This window comes from Hylaeus volcanicus, chromosome 4, assembly GCF_026283585.1.
Source record: "Hylaeus volcanicus isolate JK05 chromosome 4, UHH_iyHylVolc1.0_haploid, whole genome shotgun sequence".
Classification (NCBI taxonomy): domain Eukaryota; kingdom Metazoa; phylum Arthropoda; class Insecta; order Hymenoptera; family Colletidae; genus Hylaeus; species Hylaeus volcanicus.
Genome location: NC_071979.1, coordinates 11,435,844 through 11,458,449, shown reverse-complemented (window position 1 = coordinate 11,458,449; position 22,606 = coordinate 11,435,844). Strand labels below are relative to the sequence as shown.

Here is a 22,606-nt window from a genome sequence, read left to right as displayed (position 1 = left end):
GCATACATCGACGCTCTTTCGCACAACTTTAGAATTAATTTCAGTTACTATATTTTTCTTTTAAAATATATATTCAAATACATATTTTTGTAACACTTTAATTGGAAATAATAAAGACCGTTCAAAAAGATATAGCAGTTACGTGTAAAATTACAGTTTTAAAATTATGATTTTAAGATTATGATTTGTACACTTAAAAATATGTATAATTAATGTATGGGAATGAGATGGTCGCCTACGCGAGCTCCCCGCTTCCGGTGTCTTAGCGGAATGAGAAAGGTGTGTTTTTCTGCGTGATGAGTTTTTCAAAAACTTAAGATACTTTAAGTTTATGTTACGATGCCTGTGAGTATCAAAAGCTAAGTTTATTTTGTTATTTTCATATTCGATACATATATGTACCTTGGAATTGAATTCCTTGTTTAATATTCTGTCTATGTCTAAAAACTTAAAAAACTCCATATATTTTAAGAATAATAAATGTAAGAAACAAGGCTGACTAACTTACTTTGAACATATTGATTCCGATATCCTTGTATACACTGATTCAATAGGTTAGTGATCAAACAGTATACAAAACCTAACACATTTTAGAATCCAAGTACATAGCTGCAAAAATATGGTTTGGCGTTCCTTAAACATATTACGAAAAACTTTAAGTTCATGGGACATAATGTGATATTTACAGGGATGATGCAGCGTTCGGATGACATAATGTTCGGATCAGGCATGGGCACGTTCGAATTCATCCAAAATACCAAATAATACACTTTTTTTATTCTCTTCAAATTTGTCATTTACACATGTAAAATACTGTTTTCCAAAATTATATTATTGCAAAGTAATTTATTTGTAGAATTTTTAATAAAAAACGATTTATGAACACCAGCGCAACATACAGTCAGTGTAAGAAGTATTCGTACACGAACCAATTTAAAATAAAATTAATAAGAAACCAAATAAGAGGCTAACATTAAGAGTTAATTTAAAACTTTAGTTTACGCAAATTCCACTCTAAAAATATGTAGGAATGTTGGTAAATTATTTCTTCCCCTAAAATTTATTAATAAAATAAATACATAAAGTTTTATTTTGAATTGGTTCTGTACGAATACTTATTACACTGACTGTACATTCGATTGTCTCGCATTAACTTCGTTCAAATTGATTAAAAATTAGAATTCGACGCTAGGAAATGAATGTTCAAAAAATAAAACTGTAACTATAATCGAATAAACGTTCTTATTAATTTCACAATTTTCCAAAATTATATTATTGCAAAGTAATTTATTTGTAGAATTTTTAATAAAAAACGACGTACGCACACCAGTACAACATACAGGGTGTCCCAAAAAGGTTGTAACACCTTGAATGAGGTGGTTTGGGAGGTAATTTGAAACAACTTTTTCCTTAGCGAAAATGTTGTCCGAGACTTCGTTGAGGAGATATTAACGGAAAACCTCCGACCAATCAGAGCGCAAGGATGCCGGTAGCGTATGAGCGCATTCGCCTAGCGCGCTGTCTACGCCTACCGCGAGCGTTCCAACTCTCGCCTCGGACAATATTTCCGCTAAGGAAAAAGTTGTTTCAAATCACCTCCTGAATCACCTCTTTCAAGGTGTTACAACATTTTTGGGACACCCTGTACATTCGATTGTCTCACATTAACATCGCCCAAATTGATTAAATATTAAAAATGTTCAAAAAATAAAACTGCAACTATAATCGAATAAACGTTCTTATTAATTTCACAATAATTGCATTGTCCCGCAATTATTTCCTCCGCGGCACCAACGTTATAGAATCTTTGCTCAACTTGTATTTCTCCATCAAATATTCTACTGTTGATTGGCCACGCAGCGGGATCTCATCTGCATTACGCGGAACCAACGTTATCGAATCTTTGTTCAACTTGTATTTCTCCATCAAATGCTCTACCATCGATTGGCCACGCGGTGCGATCTCATCCGCATTATCCTTGACGCGTTCCACGCGTTTATCCTGATCGGAAGTTCCTCTAACCATCTGTATCCGTGTCGCGCTGCTCGATTTATTTTCGGTTCTCAATTTCCTTCTTTTTGACTTGAACTCATCGGAATACGTGTCCATGGAAACGGAACGATTTTTTCGTTTTCTCGTTTGTTCTATCGCCTCGAAGATGACAATGACATCGCAAGAATCGCTCTTTGAAATTCGATCCCTCTTCTCGATCTTTCGCATACTATCATCGTCATGTCCATTTTCAGGTTTCGTTCTTTCTTCTCGACCCGAAATGCTCTCTGAAATTCGATCCCTCTTTCGAACCTCCTGCTTGCTACCAACGCTGTTTACGTCTCCAGAATTGGTCCTCGACTCGTTTTTCAATTCCTTTCGTTCGCTGGAAACCCGAGTGCTACTTATTCTTTCTGCTGATTTTTTGTTAACCTTATTCTTAGAACCACACGATGGCGGTACGAACGATATCGCCCCATTGATTACGGTGTGCTTCTCCACCTGCATTGTTCTCAATTTACACGCATTCATTACGTTTGAAATACGTCTGACGCATTTTATCGTATCCTTCATGGAAGTTTGTGAAGAGTCCTTTACAAATAATTGCGCGCCTACTGAACTACTTTCGCTGGACGACGGTTTTTGCTTATTCATTGCCAAGTTATCGTTACATTGCACAATCCCCTTTTCATCGAGCCTGTCTGCAGCAGGTTCTTTTTTACAGGAAATTTCGAATTTATTCAAATTATCTTCTAAAATTTCCATCGATTGCTTTTTATCATCCTCGTTTGAGTCACAACTAATATAACAAAAAAAAAAACTATTGCCACTGCATTGATAATACACATTGCTATTAACAGTAGTGGATAATTGAACAATTTATTGGTATAAACCATAAAAGAGTTTAAGCTACAAATATTTCATTCCTTTCTATGTAGATGAACTTATATGCTCGTACCAATATATTATTTAACTATCTGATCGTCTAATGTCCTTTGTTATTTCCAAAAATTAATTTACCTGTATTTAACTCCTACATTTTCGGAATACGTAATAAACTTAAGAGTTCTTATATTCACCATTTCCTTGTCTTTGCAAACATCACAGTTCGTTTCGCAAGACATTGTTGTATACCCAAAATATTCGCTAATAACTGCATGACGACATCTGTACGTAATTTCAAATGTAATTTTGTTGACATAACAGTTAAACTGATTGATTAATTCTTGAGAATTGATTTCTTACTTAATCGATAAACAATAATTGACTAGCTTGTCGTACTCGCATAATTGTTTTCTAATAAGCGCCGAATCGTCGATTGTATCGTGTTTTTCAATCAACAACTTCACAGAAGAATATTCCTTCATGCTAAAATATATTCTGCAATATGTATGGCCGTTTTCTGTACACGTTTGCGCAGATTTTCTATAGTATTTGCTAAGATTTTTAGGTACTGTCCAGTAGACTGTGCATCTGATCGAATAAACATTTTACAAGTCAGTTGGAACTGTGCGTTAGCAGAACGTGTTTCTTTTATTATGGAATATCATATACCGACCTAATTGGTTTTTTATAAATGAATCCATAATCATACGTAGTAGTAATAACAGTAGCTTCTCCAGATATCCACATATTTTCTACATTACGTCGTGTGCTATTATTTTGTTCTAGAATAAATCATGCATTTATATTTGGAGAATAGAAAAACAATGAATAATTTAGATAGTAAACTTGCTTACTGTGGTGACATGTAACAGTGGGTATACCAAAAGCGTTTAACTTGTTTTTTATTAACTCTGCTGTGACTTCCTCTCTACAGTAAACAATGGCAAGACCTGTATGTATCTGAGTACAGATAATGTTTGTAAATATATATCTTGTACTCTTATGAAAGTACGAATTGAGTTACCTTATGAGTAGACGAATGTAAGAAGCCAAGTGCTTCTATCACAAAACTTTTAAGATGCTCTAACGGATTAGAAAGTGTGTCTACAAACCATACATCGTGATGTACATTGATTTGTTGCACCGGTATTCTAAATATTCTTGGAACGTTCAGTGTCAACAGTTTGCAAATGTCTTCGATCACCTAACAAAATGTTAAGTAACCACATGTTGAGTGTTTAAGAAAATAAAACAAACAATTCAAGTAAAAATGTAATTCGTTCTTAGCTATTTCTAAGTAATTACCATGTCTGTAACGGTTGTAGTCACCCAAACTGTAGGAACACCCATACATATACCATGTAATACACTTATTTTTTTGTATGAAGCTTTATATTCATATCCCCATTCGCTTAAACAATGCGCTTCGTCGAACACAATATAAGACAATACTTTACGTTCTTTTAATGAAAACATGAGACTCTGCAATGTACATTTACGTTAATTAGGAGCATTTGGGCACAGTACAAATTTCTAGAATGTACTGTTTACCTTAAAATATGGACACATAACTATTTCAAGCGAGCAATACAACAATACGATTGTAGGAGTATCCGATGTTAAGTCTTTTAAAATTGCTTTCCGTTCGTTATCGAATAAGCTCTTGTTTAATAAACGTGCATTGATGTGTTTGCCTCTTAAAAAATCTACATGTTTCTGGAAACATCTGAATATGTAACAAATGACAACAAAATTATGACACGAAGGAATACACAGTGCATTGCGTATGTATAGTTTAAAGCTATTAAAATCTTTACCTTCATCAAAGATAACTTTGGTGAAAAAATTACACCGATTTTGCCCTGTTGTGAAATGACTGGTAACTGAAAGCAAAGATTTCTACCGAACCCAGGAGGCATAGATATGCACACATACTCTGAACCTAAAATTGTATATTAGATGCATCATTTATATTGCATCAGACAGTGAAATTTGTTTCTTAATAAACTACTATATTAAAAAGTGCAAAAGGTAGCTATCCTTAGCAGAAGTGCAATATTTATAAAAATGTCTGTTTTGTTAAATTTACGAGGGTCCATCAAATATAAACGAGACTTTTGTTTCTGATCACGAAAATTTAAAGGGAGTGGATGACTTCTTTTACAGTGTACTGTTTAGGATGTCAGGAGTGGGGAGAGCAAGGCATTGTTGAATTCAGACAAGTTTGACAGTAACATTCACAATGTCAGAGTAACAAGTGCATGTCTCGTTGCGCAACGCATAATTATTCAATTTCTTACCCATGAAGATGTCAAACCAGTTGAAAGTTTGCAAAGATTGATGGCACAGTTTGGGGATCAAACACTATTAAGGGCTTACGTGTTTGCCTGGCAAAGAAATTCAAGGAAGGACGTAAACAAGTTGAAAATGTGGAACATGATCGTCGTCCTCGAAACAGCATTACGGAGGAGAACATTCGCACGATTCGAATCCTACTTGAAAGTGATCGAAGTCTAACTCTAACTTGCAAAAAACATTAGAGGAAATGAGATGGACTTCATTTGAGTGCAGCCCTACAGTCCTGACCTATCGCCTTGCGATTTCCATCTCTTTGGACCAGAAGCACTAGCAGGACAATGATTCCAAGACGATTCGCCAGTGGAGGCTAATGTGGGCAATTGGCTCTTAATGCAGCACTCTTTGTTCTACGATACTGGGATTAAAAACCTTCCAATCCACTGAGGAAAATACATTTCCAAACAGGAGATTATGTTGAAAAGTGATACGTACTTGGATATTTGTTTACACTGAATAAAATTATTTTAAAAATAAGGTCTCGTTTATATTTGATCCGCCCTTGTATTAATTAAGTACAGCAAAAAAGTGCTTTCGACTAACGATGAAAATTTCATGATAAAAAAAGTTAGTTAAACTTTTAATAGGAAAGAATTACTAACCTGTGCTGATCGCGATAGTTGCTTCTTTCTGAACGTCATTTTTGAAGTTTTCATAACCAAACACAGATCGCAGAACTCCCGTTAGATTAGATATGTCATAATTCATTTTTAAGCACTTTGTTACACTTTAAAATTGTTCGTAATATCAAGTCAAAACTATCCTCGAAAAGGTACTTTCAAAACTTCAATTTCGCATGTTTTGATCCACGTCCACGTGGATCCACGAGCAACTGGATTGACTGGACGACTACAGCGCAAGCTTTGAATTTCATTGGTAACGCCTGAATCGCGTGGGCCAATCAGAAGCGGCGATTTCAAACGCAGTTCGCGCGGAAATATTTAAAATAGATAGATAGATGTTATAACACCTTGAAAAGGGTGGTTCAGGACAACCACTAATTTCAAACAACTTTTTCCTTAGCGAAAATGTTGTCCGAGGTATCAGTAAGGAGATATTAAGCGAAAACCTCGACTAATCAGAGCGCGAGTATGCCGGTTGAGCGTACCCTACGACGCGCTTGGCGGCTGCGCTCATACGCTACCGCGGCCGCTCCAACGGTATACGCGCGTTCTGATTGGTCAGTGTTTTCCGTTAATATCTCCTTAACGAAGCTTCGGACAACATTTTCGCTAAGGAAAAAGTTGTTTCAAATCACCTCCCGAACCACCCCTTTCAAGGTGTAACAACATTTTTGGGACACCCTGTAGTTTTTATTCCAGCTTTATACCATTACCTTTGAGTTTTCTGTATTTAGGCTTAACTTTTTTTTTTATTTAAATATCTTTCTAGTGTTCTTAGAATCTCCTCCAATTCTTCTGCTCTCTGTGCCATCATTACTATATCATCAGCATATGCCAACGACCAAGCCTTTTCCTTTCTTATGACTATACCTTCTGCTCGCCCTTTTCTCAATACCTCCTCCAGATCCGATATAAATATCGTGAACAGCGTTGGACTTAATGGGCAGCCTTGTCTTACTCCTGTCTTTGTCCTGAAACTCCCCGATACTTCTTCTCCTAGTCTTCTCCTACTTTACATTTTCTGTTGCTTCATATATTTCTTTCATCCTTCCTATAAGTCCTCTACGTATGCCCCTTCTCTCCATCACCCTCCACAGCTCTTCTCTTGCTACTTTATCAAACGCTGTCTTCAGGTCTATAAATAGCGCATATAGTTTTCCTCTCTTCTTTGCAGTTCCTTTAACGGAGGCACAGATATGGAACTGCTCTCAGTTAGCTCTCCGCTATGTGTTGTAGCACATATATGTTGTCCATCGTTCCTCTGTCCTTGCGGAAACCAGCCTGCGACTCTGGTAAAATCTTCTTTCCCTCCACTTCCTTCTTTAATCTCCCCTGTAGTTTTTAGTCTCCTCTACATCTCCTTTCTTGTGAATAGGAACTATCACCCCTTTTCTCCAATCCGCCGGGAAACCTTCTCCTCTCCACACTTTTCTAAATATATCTATCAACTTCTCCCTAGTTTTACCCTGGCAGTATTTCCATTCCTCCGCCGGAAGAATCCCATCTCCTCCTGCTACTTTCCCTTTCTATAGCTGTAACAGCTGGGGTTACTAAAATGATTGCGCGTGAGTTTAATATTTGTATATATATTTTAATAAACATGTAAATTAAAATGTTTACAAAGTAAATCATGCAAAGAGTATTTCTAGGCTCGGAGTCCCGTAAACAACGAGCGACTGACTGTATCCTTCTGCAAATTCCACTACCTTTATAGTATTCTTCGGAAAGGCGTTACCTTTCCGAAGATACCGGGGGTGGAATTTGTCACCGCCTTAATTTGGCGGGGATGGTCGATGAGTTTTCGGGACTAGCAAAGGTGGTTGCCACATGTAGGCAATAAGGTCATTTCGGGACCGCACTACCCGCGCGGTCGGAAAGACCTTGGCGGTATATGGCTGGCAGAAGTTGTAAAGAAGGACACATTTTACGGAAACGGTTTCTTAAGAATGTAAAAATAATTTGCCGTCTTGCAAATACCAGGTAGGTTTTATTACCTTAAAACCTAACATCTGCAAGCGGTCAGTTTTACCCTCGCGCATCTGCAAACCATATACCGCTACATTAGCCTTTGTAACTGATACTCTATTTCTCCGCGTGATAGTTTCTTTTCCTCGTCCACTTCACTTCACTCATTCTTTCCCTTCTGCAACCTGTTATTTTTTCCTGACTTCCCCCTAATAAGTTGCTAAAATGCTTTAATCAATCCACCATTCTGATAGTCTCTCCTATGGTGACTCTGTTTTTCCGCTCTTTGTTGATATACTTCCACATCTGTGCCTCCGTTTTTGCCTTTTTGATCTCTTCTATTTCCTTTTCCCTTTTCCTCTTTTCTTTCTCCTCATATAATTGTTCTTAATTCAGCTTTTCCTTTCAAATATTCGTCCCTTGTTACTTTTCCTGCCTTCCATTTCCTGTATAGTCTTTTTAGTTTCCTTTCGCCTTTTCCGCACTCCTTATCCCACCAAAACTTATAACGTATTTTTCTTTCTGTGATCTTCACCTTTCTCTTTACTCCACATTCCCGAATTGCCTTCCTTAATTCCGTCCAACCCTCCTCCACCCCCTCCTGTCCAAATGTTCTGTTACCTGTCTTACCTTTAAACGACTGCACATTTTCCTCTTTCCAACACCAAATTTCTATTTCCCTGTCCTCCTTCTCCCTTCCTTCCTCTTTTCCGTTTCCCATCCCCCAACACGTAATCGCAATGGGATGATGATCTGACTTCACTCTGTCTACCACCTCAAACCTTTAGGTGCCTTCTAAGGCCATTGAATTTAATATCACATACTCGATCACCGTTTCCCCTCTGCTACCTATAGTATACGTGCATTCTCCTTCCTCATCTCCCTGTTTGTTTCCATTTGCTATCTGCCAACCTCTGCCCTCTGTTAACTGTAGAATATGTTCTGCCTCTATGTTTTTCACTCTATCCTTAGTTTTCCTCTTAGTTTAGCCCTTACTTTCTTCATTGTATATCTAACCGTTTTCTCCTATTCTTGCATTCCAGTCTCCTCCCAATGCACAGAGAGCAGAAGAACTGGAGGAGATGCTGAAAACACTAGAAAGATATTTAGATAAAAGAAAGTTAAGCCTAAACACAGAAAACTCAAAGGTAATGATATTTAAGAAAGGGGGTGAGAGAGGGGAAAAGAACGAGTGTGAAGGTGGAAAGGAAAAGTTTTGGAGACGGTGAAAGAGTTTGTGTATTTGGGGGTGCACTTCCAAAGGAACGAAGACATGGCCAGGCATGTAAAAGAGAGAGTAAAGAAGGCGAATGTTATAATCAGACAGGTATGGGGAATAGGAGAACGGAAGTTCAAAGGAGATTTTAGAAGAAGGCTTGTAATGTTTGATAGTCTGGTGTTGGGAGTGATGCTATATGGGGTGGAGGTTTTTGGATGGAGGGAGAGGGCGGAGTTAGAAGGGGTACAAACAAAGTATATAAGGTGGTGTCTCGGTTTGGATTTCTGTACACCAAAATACATGATCCTAGAGGAAACAAAAAGGAAGAAAATAGAATCAGGACGGGGATAAAACTTGAAGATTTGAAGAGAAGATTAGGAATGCAGTCGGCAGGGAGCTGTTAAAAGAATGGCTGAAGGAAAAGGAGACATCGGCGGAGGAGACAAGATATATCAAAGAACGGATTACCTGAGAAGAAACGGATATAGTCAAGCGGGAGTCGAGGAGTTAAGAGAAGGAGAGAGAGATGTAGTGAAAGAGTCCAAAAATATCCAAGTGCAAAAACAAGTATAATACCATAAGATAAGAGAGGCAACATATAACAGCAGATATAAATACATTGTAACAGCACTACGGCCAGAGTATTTAAATAAAACAGGAAAGGGAGATAATCAAAAACTTATAGCTAGGATAAGGTGTGGGAATTTAGAAGAGGGAAACAGATATTGGCTGAAATAGGAGGACAGAAAGTGCGGTTTGTGCAAATTGGAAAAAGGGACGCTGAAACACCTCATAGAGGACTGCTAGGAGTTAGAAAGAGGAGAATTAAAAGAGGAAACGTTGGTAGAGGGGAGGGCGGATGAGAGGGTAGCAGAGTGGGTAAGGAAGATTGAGACGAAGAGGAAGGAAAGGAAAAAATGTAAAATAGAAAGAGACCAAAGTTAATGTTAAGGGTAGTTTAAGGATTCGATGTATGTAGATTAAGGGTTATTCATTTTAAGTTTAGCATGTAAGATATTGAGTATGGTGATATGAGTGAGGGTGTATATGGTTTAGTGGATTGTAATCTAAGTCCATTTCGTGGCTTAAAAGCTGGAATAAAAACTATATCTATCTATCAGTCCCATGACTAGCATTCCTTCATCCTCCTCTTTAATTAGCTCTTTTATTTTTGCACCCAGTCCCTTCATATCCCTTCTGTTCTATACCGTCCATATGTTCCAAAGTTCGTTATCAATTCTTGCTTTCCTTCCCACTAAGCCCTCTGATTGTACCTCATCTTCGTCTGTCCTCCACTGATGCTTCACTCCTGTGATTATTCTCCCCATTACTCTACCCTTTCCCTTTTCTTTCCTTGCATATTGACAGGAAATATTTAAAACACTAACGACAATATTCACGAATTCTTACACATGATACGTTTTTATAATTAATAAATTGTAAATAATTATAGTTATTTTAATTTCTATTAAATTTATATTAACGGGGAATATTCTTTTTCAGATAGGAACAAAAGAAAATTAAAATTGCACGCAACAGTTTGAAAATTCAATTTCCTTGAGAATAACAAAGTAGATGCAATGGTTTCAGAATAAAAATATTCAGATTTGCCTTGAATTGGCAGATGATCCTGCACGTAAGTTGCACAAGAAATTGATCGTAAATTAAAGGTACTTTTCACGATGTTTGAGAAAAACTATAATCGTTGTAATTTTTAGGTGCATAATGAAGAAATTTTACGCAATATTCCTTTTAATATGCGTGTCCACTGCTCAACTATCTAACGATTGCCACGATCCTAATTGGCACTCGTTAGAGACCCTCGAGTCCGCCAAATTGGAATGCGGTCAGTTCTTCGAAAATCGTTGCTACTGTATGATGACGTGTTATGAGAACCATCACCAATATGTTGTCAACTGCACCGACGCGGGATTCCTTAATACTGTACCGTTGTTGCATCTACCAAATAAAACGCAAGTAAGAGAACAATTCAATATATACAGTCTGTCTCACAGGAACGTGCCGGCTATATTTTTGTAAATATTTATATACTTGTACAAAGTTTTATATGAGTCGAATCTACACCTAAAACACTGATATGCATTTACCTAGTAAGGTGTCCAAGAACCTCAATTAGCAATTATAGATTGGTATCGTCTCTGCATCCTCTCTACTAATTTGTCAAAAATTGTCTGGCATTGGCTCACCAAAGTAGTGACTGTGATTGGAGCAATACAGTGTTCGGTGGTGAATCTTTGTTTCGAGCTTGGTGTCCTATTAGCATGCTTGGTCTGTCCGTAGAAAAAGAATAATACAAAGAAGTGTGAAACACCCCATAAAAGTGCATGTTTGGAGTTGCTTTATCGCAAGAGGTTTTATGTTGGGACTTTATGTATCTTCACTCTCAATCTGAATGCACAAACAATGCTGAAATTATATGAAAGGGGTCTTCTCACATCCTTGAATTGCTGGTTCAATCAAACTAAAGACCAGTGGATGTTGCAAGAAGACAACAACCCTAAACATTGAAGTCGCTTCTGTAAAAGATGGAAAGGGGAAAACGCTGTTACCATACTATGGTGATAACTAGACTGTGGATTTTTATGCATTTATAGGAAGTTTGAATGCGTAAAAAATTACAAAATGCACACAATGTGCAAGAATATGAAAATAATGAAAGTAAAGTTCACATTATAATATTTGCAGGGTAAAATAAATTCCTATTTAGGTTCAATTTCTGTAGGTGCGTTTGCAAAGATTTTATTTTGCATAAAGATCCGCAGTCTAGTGATAACGATGCTGTAATGTATGGTCCATAATGAAGTACAAACTAAGAGGAAGGCGTATTACCAAAATAAGAGCAATTTTACACCATATTTGAAAGATATGTAGGTCGTTTCCAGCATCTTACCCCAAAAAATTAATAGAAAACATGTGGAGATGATGCCAAGCTATAATTGCTAATGGAGGAGATTGGATACTTTACTAGGTAAATACGTATTAGTGTTTTGATGTAGATTCGACCCATTTTGCACAAATATATAAATATTCACAGAAATATAGCCGACATGTTTTTGTGAGACACACTGCACAAATCCTATGAAAACATCACTCGCTACTAATTCGAAATCTTTTTCTGAAAGAAATAGTACATACTATTTGAATTATTTACAGGTCCTAATCTTTACTGGAAATTTCCTGGAGCAACTGCCTTGGAACGTGTTTGGCATCCTAGACGACAGTTTACCCGATCTGCGTGTAATCGACATGTCGAGAAATAAGATCAAGGAAATTCGAGGAAAAGCGTACCACCATGTACACCGCGTCGAGCGTCTTATTCTTGACTTCAACGAGCTCTCGTTAGATCCTGGAAGAAGCCATCCGAGAGTCTTCTCCAATTTTGTGTCTTTATTAGAACTTCACTTGACCGATGCTTTCGAGGACGGTCCACCTAGGGATCTTGCAGCCACTCTGCATGATATTTTTGTAAATAGGTATATTCAGGACTCCCTTGAATACTAAAGGTTCTGTCTAGTTTGAAAATTCACAAGGCAGTGATGGGCAAAATCCTAGGTTTCGAATAAATCTGAAGTTTGTCGATATGTTTGTCTCGTTTCCTCTTTTGAACATTTTCCAGAGAAAGAAACGAGACAAACACATCGGCAAACTTCAGATTTATTCGAAGCCTAGGGTTTGGCCCGTCTCTGTCACGAGGATTGATCCCCTTCTCTTACATTTTGTTAAACGATTAAATTTGTATATACATTGTATGCTCAAATTTATATACAATCTTTAAAACTGAACAGTCCACTAGTTTTCTTCATAAAAAGTTTGAAATACCATCCAATGGTTAGAACTCCAAGCTAGGCAAAAGGACACTCTTTAAAGTACATTTTGTTACCTCTTCTAGCAATCTAACGCAGCTCATGAAGCTCCACCTAGAACAAAACGAGATATCAGAATTCCGAGATCCTAACGTGTTCTGCGATCTTCCGAATATCTTGGACCTTTACCTGGGCGACAACATACTGACTGGTATGCACTTCAACATATCCTGCCTTCTCAAGCTGCGTTTCTTGGACCTCCAGCGTAACAACTTCACAAAAGTCCTCGAACGCGACCTTCATACCATGGACGCCATCGTCAAGCGTAATCAGAGCTTGGCGGTGGACTTCAGTGGGAATCCGTTCCAGTGTTCCTGCAAGCTGAATCCCTTCGTTAAATGGATGAACAAGACGAGTGTATTCATTCGCAATAAGAACAGCTTGAAGTGTAACGAAGGTACTTGCCTGTTGTCTCATTCCCAGTGTTACACAAATGAAGGAGTGCCATGATTCATGTCGTCCATAAGTGGTTCTGCATTCAGGCTTGTTATGGGACGTTAACGTCATCAAAAATTTGATAGAATACTATAAAAAAGAAATTATTTCTTAATCGATGTACAAGGGAGCATGAAGAAACCATTTTGTCATGGGTCACCTTAGATGAAAATAGTATTTTTTTGTATTTTGTTGTATAGCATTTCCTTCAATTGTATTGTAAACAAATTAATATTGGTTTTAATGTATTAATGTTTGTTTGTTTTTTTTTACAGGTAAAACAGCACACGAGATTCACGAGACGAAAGATTGCATGGCAAAGTTGTACTCGTCGGCACCGCGTGGTGCAACCGTTTTATTATTTTTCCTCTCGCTGGTGCTGATAGGACTCGTGTGCGCGCTGATCTACGTACAACGGATAAAACTGCAAAAGAAAATCGAACCGATATTAGATTCGGTCAACAAAAGGGTGCGGTACACTTCGATAGCGACTGGCGACTCTCGCGAGAATGTATAGCCGATAATTTATTACCTTGTATAAGTCAAATACGTATAAACGTCTATTGATTTGGAACGATAGAGAAAAGATTTAATAACGATTAACGCTAGCGTTCGCACGCTTGTACTTCTAGACTGTTCTTTTTAAACAGAGAAATTTCACTTTTTCTATTGTAAAATAGATAAATACACGTTTCTTACTATTATACATTGTTTTAGACAGAAAGAATAAGATAATATAATAAGATGATATTTATAATACGCCTTAGTACTTAAGCATTTAAACGACGAGTAAAAGTGGGAGCAGATGCTACTCTCGAAACTGTGTGTTACGGTATTAACATGCTAAATTTGTTAATACGATTAACGATTTAAAATGAAGTACGTGAGATGTTGATATTGTTATTGCCTCGTGCATGTCCACTGACGAATAAATGTTACATACATTTGTATTCTATGGTTTATTCATTCGTAACATGCTGGTTACCTCATGAATTAATGTGGCATGGTACGTAAAAGGTTTATAGGCATATTGTTTGTAATTTTGTCAGTTGCTGAGGAAGTATGATCTCGCGGATCCCGCAATACCTGTTGCTCAAGTATAGTCTTACTGTTATCAAACCATCTTCCCCTCCTCCAAACCTCCACCGCACAAATACGCAGACCAATTCCCATATCATTCGCCTATCGATGGCTATCAAATAGATGGAACATAAAGAAAGCATACACTCACATCAAGTATTCTTAGGACATTTTCCATTGGTTATCGTTGGCTATCAAACCTCTGACACTTTTTGCCGGAGATAAGATAACATTTTCAGGCTGTTTTAATGTGCACAATGTGCACCAAGGTGTTATTATACATCTAAACGCATCAGTAAATTGCCGTCCAACTTTTTCTTTCTGCTGAGAGGAACAACAGACAGATAGAATGCCATTAGCCAGACGTCTTCGTCTCGATGATGTCGTCACGTCGTTCCCAGAGCTGGGCCCCACAGTCCCGGATGGTGGTTACGCATGGATTGTTCTCTATGGAGTATTTCTGGTGCAGGTATGACTGAAAACATAAGCGGAACCGGTCGGCACTGGCAGGCTTATCAACTCTTTGCTTATCAACCCAAATAAGATACGTTCTTCAATAGCGCAATTGTTACTTAAAAGTAACTCGCAAGAGAGGGAATCCACGGGTGCTCTTCTGGAGATTTCTATGATATTTGGAAGGGTGAATGTAAAGGTCGAATGACGGGATTTGTAGAGTATTTCCAGAATAGAAATTTTACTATGTTTAGTGCACTTCAATGTTTAATATAAAAACTCCTACGTCATGGATTCGACCCTGGAAATATTATCAAAATCTCAAGAGTAACTCGCTCTAAAAAAAGGATATGTTCCCAAACAGTTGAAAATTATTTATACAGGGTATTTAGAACACCGGCACTTAGGAATCTTACATTTAATATTAAATATTAAGATATAGAGTGTGTTATATTTCTAAAATGACAATGGAATATACTCTGCATTTAAAAACGCAATTCCAATTGATTACAAAAGGAACTAAGAACCAAATTCTCTCATGAGATTTCATAGAAATTCAAAGTAATGTTTTTACAGGTATTATAGTACATAGACGCTCGTCTTACGTGCCGCAGTGTTGGTCAATATTTTTCATCAAATTAATATGCAATCCTATTATACACCCTGTATAATAAACCCTTGATGATTAATACAATTATATTGCTTCAACGCTTTCATGTTGCTGAGAACATTGTTTTTGAATGTTGTTGTCTTTACAGATGACCATACCGAGTTTATTGTCCATGTATGGAATAGTATTGGGCTACATAAATGAAAATGAGGCCAATGATTTTGATGTGTGGAGCGAGGAAATTATTCTCGCGCCGATACTGTTCACCGCGTTCAGCAACTTAGCAGGTATATAAAAGGATCAACTGTTATACTTCTGCTCCAATTCTGCTATCGATGCAAGTTTTTCATATTTTTTGAGAACATCATAGATAAAAGAACACTTCTCTCATATGAGAATTTGAGAATTTAAAATAAATACTTAATTGTAAAATACTTTATGGGGTATCAGAGTGCAGGATATTATTTTAGAGTCTTTTTACTTTAATGTTTATAATATTTTAGATCCTTGGACGAGGATGATAGTGATAATGGCATCAGTCCCTCGTTTGATAGGGATAATAGGAGTATTCCTCCTGGCAGTTGGGATTATAGCAACAGGCTACCTAGCAACTGGCGGAGTTGGAGCATATTTGGCCAGCTCCAGTGCTGGTGCGGTGATGGGCGTAGGCGCCAGTTTCGTCATGTTACTAAGCGAGTACGTTTTGCGGAAAAACTTCAGAAAGAAGCTTCCTTTAGCTTTAACATTGAAAAATATTGGAGCTTCCTTTGGTCTTGTTCTCATCCCCACTGTCACGAATGTGCTGTTGCACGAGGTCAAACTGAAAAGTGGTCTACTCCTCATGACGATTGTGCTGATGCCTACCGCCCTTGGAATACTAATGTTTCGGTTGCCTACTCCACAGGAAATTTCTTCTCCTTACAGGTCATTCTCATACATAATCTGTAATTGAAATAAAATAAGTCGTAAGTCCTAACAATCAAAATGTTTCAAACGTGTGATGTAAATGTATAAATAATGCGCAGTCTTCTCCTATCAACCGAAGAGGACAACGAACTTCCGATAAGAATCTCTCCAGATATTCCTGAGAGCACGCACCACTCAAATGGCCAAAATAATTTTGAAAACCCGGAATATGCTGAAGTTGAAGGAAGGACACACATTGGTGGATTGTACAGCGAGGGAAATAACATTTACGCTTATGAAAACCCAAACGAGGATGTAGATCTGTTTGTAAATCCAATTGTTCACTCAGATAGCAAGTGGAAACACCAGCTTCGACCACTTAGAACCTTTCGGTTTTGGGGTGTAGTAGTTGGGTGGGTCGGAGTGAAAGTGTCTGCACTCTTTTTCTGGATTTTATTACCGGTTTTGTTCTATGGAGTTGCGAACCATTCTTATGGTTGGATGTCACTATCTACTCTGGCTGGCTTCCTTACATTTTTCCCAAGTGTTAGCAGTATAAAAGTGTTACAAATGACGACTCAAACCAGAAGACTATATTTTGGTCTATCATCTTGGCTTTGTAGCGTTGCTCTGATAGGCATGTAATTTCTGTTATTCCATCACTATATTTACAAAGTGTTTTTTTTTTTTTTTTGTGTAATATATTCACTATATTAAAGAAATTTCTTTGTTCCCAGGTCTAAATTACGCAACGAACTATTCATGGATAATAATTTATACTATTTTAGGCGGTATCAGTATTGGCAGCTTGTCAAGTTGTCAGGATTTGCCTTTGTATGATATTCTCGGTGCTGAAACAGTGCGTTGTGTTCATAAGGGATTCTACAGCATCGTGGGTTTATGTATATTGTTCTTCTGTTTCGTACATAGTATGTCGTCTTAACAAATTTTTATTTTATCAATTTTGTTTAAAGAACGGATCAAACGATCGAGTTACAAACTAAGAGCTATTAATGAAACGCCATAAAAACGAATTTTTGATTACAGGTGTTGATTTCTGTCTGAATTTTACGGCGCTCTTACTATTTATCGGTGGATTCTACTGGATCTTGTCGCCTGTTGTGAGTTTAATTAAAGACTCGCGATACACACATTCTCATGCAATACACAGAACGAGTAGAGGCGAGACATAATAAAAATAATTCGAAATATTGATTTTACATTGTATCTTAATTTAACGGTATTTACAAATATTTATATCAATCACAATAATCTGTTTTCATGGATTCATCTAGAAATAAAAATAGTATATATAAAATCGTAAAAATAGACATTTCTTAGAAATTAAAAAATAGGCTTCAAATATTTTCTAATATAAAAAGGAATAAATATGATTTACAGTAGGTATCTCGAATGATTTCCATTGAATGATTGCTTTCATGCGTGTAAATATACAGAAATAAAATATGTACTTTAAAATGTATATTGATATGATACTACCTTAATTGTAGAATTACTCTTTTCGAATTGCTTAAAAATATATTGCATATACATGGAATAGATTGTTTTCAAAATAATAACAATTTTATCATTCTTATACGCGATGAATATGTATGAGTATTGCATAATAATTTCTCTAAAATTCTATAAAATACAAGAAGTAATATGAGACTTTAATGGTAAGATGTTATTCGAATCATATGCTTACTTTGAGATCGTAAGATCGGTCTCTTATTAAGCTTAAACAAACTCACACAACGATTTTATACGTTTGTCGATTTACTTACAAGAGACTCGAAGAAGAAACTTAATCGTTGATATGCGTAAAAGGAGTTGATTAAAGATTTAACGATAAGTATTCTAAACTCGATTGATGTATCTACTGTGTATGAAATGATTATATAAAATTTCGTAATGTGTATCACTTTCAAACTTCCAAAGCATCCTCGTATGCAAAAGTTTGCAATCACATTCTCACGCAAACGTTTAAAATTTGCCACTCATAAGTTTTGTACAATTTTTATAAACATCGCACATTTTTGTTGCGTAATTCTATCACATCATTGTACTATGGATCTCTTAATTTTTAACTTCAGTTATAAACGATTATAGTAACGAATAAACATTTCAATTTCTTCTGAATAAACTTTTGAAAGGCCGATTATACCACTTATTTTATACTAACTATTCAATGTAATAATATTGCATCAGACATCACTAAATGTCGCCTAACATAACAGACAGTCCAAAACGCTGAAGGTGAACGATTGCTACGAATGTTATGATTTTATAAATAAAATATTCATTTAACCATTCACGTCGTACTGTTCAATTATATACATGCGCATACTGAGCAACTGGAGTACATTTATATTCTTACTGGAAATATTTCAATTTTTAACATATTTCCTCAGAGCTCACAACTAACAGCACGTGAAAACTGTCTTTGAAATGATAAACGACAAGAGTCAATATATTAGGGATCAGAAGCATTAAGCTTTTGATCTGATTTTGCTTTTTCAGATCACATTAAAAACACACATATTTGAAAGTAAAGATTGTATGATTTAACCTGCATTCGCGAGTAATGAATAAATTTTAAGTTTCTCCACGCTCTATATCCTTATCCTTTATCTTGCTAGGCCCTGCAGTATCGGAGTTCGAACAGATACCATTGGGCATTCGAGTATACTGATTATAACCACTGACGGGCCTTGGATTATCCAACTGATCATATTCTGATTCGTCGTTGTTTTGTTTTATTTCATCGTAAACGTGCTCAATCTTTTTCCCGTCCATTTCATCGATACTGTGGTACACGTTGAGATTTGGATTTCCCATATCAGCATTTTTGTTCTTGAGGTCGTATCGACTGTATGATTCTAAAACCGATTTATAGAATGAAATAGTATTATGTCTTCAAAAGAATATGAACAAATTCCCAACAATTTATAAAAACTACCTTTGCAATCATCATCGTCGTCCATGCCTAATCCGAGTTTTGCTGTCTCGTTATTTATTTTCTTGCTTGCTCCGAGATTATTTCTAAATTGGAAATTGTTCAACAAAGTGGTTGTTCCATCGTCAAACTTCAAGGAACCCTGATACGCGTACACAGGGTTATCGAACTGTGTTTGTTCTGTACAACAGATATAATCATTGGTTACATGAATTAATTTTCAAATGTAAATTAATATATTTATTAAAAAATTATATACCCGGAGGAGATGGAGGGTCGGCGATATATTGCACTTGCGCGATTTCATTCTTCAGATCGGCTACTCTGCGTCGATGATATATCCAACCGGCTAAAATCATAGCGATGACAACGACAGCAGCGAAAAAGAATCCTGCAACTATGCTTCCATATCCGCCTTCATCTTTCGCTTGATAATTACGTAAAAATAATTCTACGTCGCAATTTGGACCTGAAAGTTTCGTTATCAATTGAAGTGTTCATCGTGAGGATAATATCGATTGATTTCGAGTTAAAAATATACCTCCGTATCCGTGTCTACAAATGCAACCATTGGCAGGGTGACACATAAACAAGTCATTCTTGCAATCACAAGGTTCCATACAGTGATCGCCATAATATCCTTCCGGACAGACTATCCGCAAATACAAAAAGTGTTTGATATATTCAAACAATCCACTAGTACGTGAAAGTTCAGTTTTATCGTAAATATAATTTCACGCAAAGTATGGATTCCACTTACCCTCTGTACACTTGGTGCCAGTCCAACCAGGTGCACATCGACAGTGTCCATCGTTAGATCTGCATTTACCCCCATGTTGGCACGTACAGTGTTGAGTGCAATTAATGCCGTACGTTCCCTCTGCGCATGGTGTTTGACAGTGTTCACCTTGCCAACCTGGTCGACACTGGCATACACCTAAACCAGTAATATCGTATATAATAAAAAAGAATCTATAGAGAAGTAAAGTAGAAACCTTACCTGTTACATGATGGCATTCTCCACCATTTTTGCAACGACAATGATTAGCGCAATTCAGTCCATACCGATTGGGGGGACAAGGATGTTCGCAAGTTAAGCCCAAGTATCCTGGACGGCAAACGTATTCACCAGTGACGTGATCACAGCTCATGTTACCTGAAAGACCACGTTTACTATACACATATACTCGAAATCTCAGCTATAGAAATAAGTACTGCATGTTTTTAAATAATTGTAGATTAGTTACGAATGTAGCACTCTATCTCTGCCTATGGTACTCTGCCTCGCTTCGATATTTATGATAAATGTATTATAGTAGTCTCGACTTACCACTCATTTTGAAGTTTGCAAAGCATTTTTGCACTATATTGTTTCACTGATACAAAGTGTTAACAAATTTGTGCAAGTTAACTCTACGCATGCACATGTAACCACTAACAACTAATCGAATTAATCATTTTCTAACTACAGTGCAAAATTTATAATGTAATCTATGTAAAATACAACATCGAACTACATGCATGCAGTTAACCCTCGGACACTGGGAGCTCGCATCGAAATCAAAGTTCATACGCGCTACAAAAGAAGGCTTAAAATCAAATTTTTATATGCAAATATTATTATCATATTAATAATGCCTCAAAACCAGTTGTTTTTGTTAATATTTTGTCCCGGAAACTACTTCTTTTGCAATAAAGTTCGGAACGTTTCTGTCGCTACAAGTTAGAATAGTGGGAATAGTCGATTGCTACGGATCGAGTTACAATGTAAATACATGGCTCGACACTCTCGATGACAGAGGCATGGGACTTCGAAATTAACGTCGGAAAAGTGACCCAGCACCGGTGTCAGAGGGTTAAACTCAAAATTGTTTTGTGTTAGATGTACGTATAGTACTGTAACTGTTATTTTATATAAGGCCTGTGAAAGCCCATATCTTTTCACTTTCAACTATAAATTATCTATCATTCGTACCTTGCATTTTCTTTGGACACTTTTCCTTACAGCTCACGCCATACCAGCCCTCTTTGCAGGGTTGAGAACAATCGGATCCTTCCCAGCCTCTGGCGCAAATACAAGTGCCTGTTTCTGGATCGCATGAACTATTGTTCATGCACTCACAGTGCGAATGACAGTCTTTGCCATAAAGACCTTCTGGACACTTTGTCTCACAGCGGATGCCTGTTTTATATTATTAAATTGGAAAACTTTATCGAAGATCAAATCGCCATCGAACAACGCTTTCCAATCTCCGATACTGTTTTACTTCTTTATTATTCGTTAGGTTCATTTTTTAAATTCTGAACGAAGCATTTAGTACAGTAAAGTGAATGAAACACAAAGGGAGGAAAACGCAGTTGCAAAATATCTATTCTATTCTATTCGAGGAGGAAACAAACCTCGCCATTCTGGCTTACAGATGCAACGGCCTGTGGCAGGATCACAGTTCAGACTATTTTCCTTGTGGCAATCACAGACTTGAGCGCATCCCTGCCCGAAAGATCCATTTTTGCAATGATCCTCGCAAAATTCGCCGGTGAAGCCAGCTGCACACGTGCATGTGCCTGCGCGTTGAAAAAAAAGTAATGTGTTTTGGTGCAGGTGCAACGAGAATGAAACGAGAACAAAACAGATCAGTGGTTAAAAATCACTGTACTCGATAGAACGTGACCCTTGCAAATGTGCGCAAAATAAACATAAAAGAAAAAATGATAAAACTTGAGATTGAGATATAAAAATAATTTGATAGAGAAGTTTGTGAAAGTAGCCAATACAATTAAGAATCAGTAAAAGTTAATGCTTCACAGTTAGAGAAGCTGGAAACATTAACTTTATATTTATTTAATAATAAAAATCGTTGCAACCAACCCCCTTACCATTTTGCGGATTACAGGCAGCATTGTTAAAGCATTTGCATTTGCCCTCGCAGTCCTTGCCGAATGACTTGTCGTCGCAGGGACGATTACACGAAACACCAACCCATCCTAACAAAATGTAATAATAATACATGCAGGAGTAATGTTTCCTTATCATCTATACCGATATTTTAACGTCATAATAACAGTCGATGCTCTGGGAACTCTGAGACTTACCTTACACTAGATTTCTATTGCATTTCTTTAATTACAACTTATATCTAAATGTAATGTGCGAACGGCAAAATTTGCATGTAACACTAATATCAACAACTACCGTTAGTAATCGTTTTTTTCTTTCTCATGCAAATCACAATTGTATAA

At 36.9% G+C, this 22,606-nt stretch overlaps 4 protein-coding genes across 11 annotated transcripts in view; 2 read left to right on the top strand and 2 right to left on the bottom strand.

The window, feature by feature from the left end:
- Positions 1–1,223: 1,223 nt before the first annotated feature.
- LOC128875613 (ATP-dependent DNA helicase Q5-like) lies at positions 1,224–10,341 on the bottom strand. Of its 2 annotated transcripts, XM_054121347.1 has the most exons (10): positions 5,835–10,341; positions 4,695–4,819; positions 4,429–4,593; positions 4,183–4,359; positions 3,902–4,081; positions 3,732–3,837; positions 3,551–3,659; positions 3,238–3,465; positions 3,013–3,159; positions 1,224–2,791 (listed from the first exon to the last, which is right to left on the bottom strand). In XM_054121347.1, exons 1-10 carry the CDS (start codon positions 5,938–5,940, stop codon positions 1,774–1,776), a joined length of 2,361 nt encoding a protein of 786 aa, XP_053977322.1. In that variant the 5' UTR covers positions 5,941–10,341; the 3' UTR covers positions 1,224–1,773. The 2 variants fall into 2 exon arrangements, with proteins under 2 accessions (XP_053977322.1, XP_053977323.1); XM_054121348.1 differs by lacking the exon at positions 5,835–10,341 and having other exon boundaries at positions 4,429–4,603; positions 4,695–4,824.
- Positions 10,342–10,533: 192 nt separating this feature from the next.
- On the top strand, positions 10,534–14,308 carry LOC128875616 (phospholipase A2 inhibitor). Its single transcript, XM_054121352.1, has 5 exons — positions 10,534–10,675; positions 10,758–11,016; positions 12,214–12,533; positions 12,950–13,320; positions 13,634–14,308. Exons 2-5 carry the CDS (start codon positions 10,765–10,767, stop codon positions 13,873–13,875), a joined length of 1,185 nt encoding a protein of 394 aa, XP_053977327.1. The 5' UTR covers positions 10,534–10,675; positions 10,758–10,764; the 3' UTR covers positions 13,876–14,308.
- Positions 14,309–14,429: 121 nt separating this feature from the next.
- Positions 14,430–17,613, top strand: LOC128875614 (monocarboxylate transporter 3-like). Of its 3 annotated transcripts, none has more exons than XM_054121350.1 (6): positions 14,430–14,907; positions 15,650–15,788; positions 16,005–16,425; positions 16,527–17,044; positions 17,196–17,336; positions 17,455–17,613. In XM_054121350.1, exons 1-6 carry the CDS (start codon positions 14,788–14,790, stop codon positions 17,598–17,600), a joined length of 1,485 nt encoding a protein of 494 aa, XP_053977325.1. In that variant the 5' UTR covers positions 14,430–14,787; the 3' UTR covers positions 17,601–17,613. The 3 variants fall into 3 exon arrangements, with proteins under 3 accessions (XP_053977325.1, XP_053977324.1, XP_053977326.1); XM_054121349.1 differs by having other exon boundaries at positions 17,145–17,336; XM_054121351.1 differs by lacking the exon at positions 14,430–14,907 and adding an exon at positions 15,441–15,467 and having other exon boundaries at positions 17,145–17,336.
- Position 17,614: 1 nt separating this feature from the next.
- Positions 17,615–22,606, bottom strand: part of LOC128875612 (protein draper) — a 54,946-nt gene continuing 49,954 nt past the window's right edge. For 2 of the 5 annotated variants that reach the window (XM_054121345.1, XM_054121346.1), the window contains exons 10-15: positions 20,367–20,522; positions 20,127–20,303; positions 19,908–20,018; positions 19,626–19,835; positions 19,370–19,546; positions 17,616–19,289 (exon numbers count right to left, since the gene is read on the bottom strand). In XM_054121345.1, the coding sequence (XP_053977320.1) occupies positions 19,006–19,289; positions 19,370–19,546; positions 19,626–19,835; positions 19,908–20,018; positions 20,127–20,303; positions 20,367–20,522 (1,115 nt within the window). In that variant the 3' untranslated portion in view covers positions 17,616–19,005. Of the gene's footprint in view, positions 19,290–19,369; positions 19,547–19,625; positions 19,836–19,907; positions 20,019–20,126; positions 20,304–20,366; positions 20,523–21,341; positions 21,549–21,766; positions 21,932–22,243; positions 22,352–22,606 lie in introns of all 5 variants that reach the window. The other 3 variants (XM_054121342.1, XM_054121344.1, XM_054121343.1) reach the window with 3 other exon arrangements.

Excerpts from the sequence above, each read along its gene's own strand:
- LOC128875613 (XM_054121347.1), bottom strand. The coding sequence starts at position 5,940 with ATGAATTATGACATATCTAATCTAACGGGAGTTCTGCGATCTGTGTTT. Across the intron at positions 4,594-4,694 it reads CAAAGTTATCTTTGATGAAG|AAACATGTAGATTTTTTAAG; the intron begins GTAAAGATTTTA and ends AGATGTTTCCAG. Across the intron at positions 3,838-3,901 it reads TACATTCGTCTACTCATAAG|ATACATACAGGTCTTGCCAT; the intron begins GTAACTCAATTC and ends ATCTGTACTCAG.
- LOC128875616 (XM_054121352.1), top strand. The coding sequence starts at position 10,765 with ATGAAGAAATTTTACGCAATATTCCTTTTAATATGCGTGTCCACTGCT. Across the intron at positions 11,017-12,213 it reads ATCTACCAAATAAAACGCAA|GTCCTAATCTTTACTGGAAA; the intron begins GTAAGAGAACAA and ends AATTATTTACAG. Across the intron at positions 13,321-13,633 it reads CAGCTTGAAGTGTAACGAAG|GTAAAACAGCACACGAGATT; the intron begins GTACTTGCCTGT and ends TTTTTTTTACAG.
- LOC128875614 (XM_054121349.1), top strand. The coding sequence starts at position 14,788 with ATGCCATTAGCCAGACGTCTTCGTCTCGATGATGTCGTCACGTCGTTC. Across the intron at positions 15,789-16,004 it reads CGCGTTCAGCAACTTAGCAG|ATCCTTGGACGAGGATGATA; the intron begins GTATATAAAAGG and ends ATAATATTTTAG. Across the intron at positions 17,045-17,144 it reads TTGTAGCGTTGCTCTGATAG|GTCTAAATTACGCAACGAAC; the intron begins GCATGTAATTTC and ends CTTTGTTCCCAG.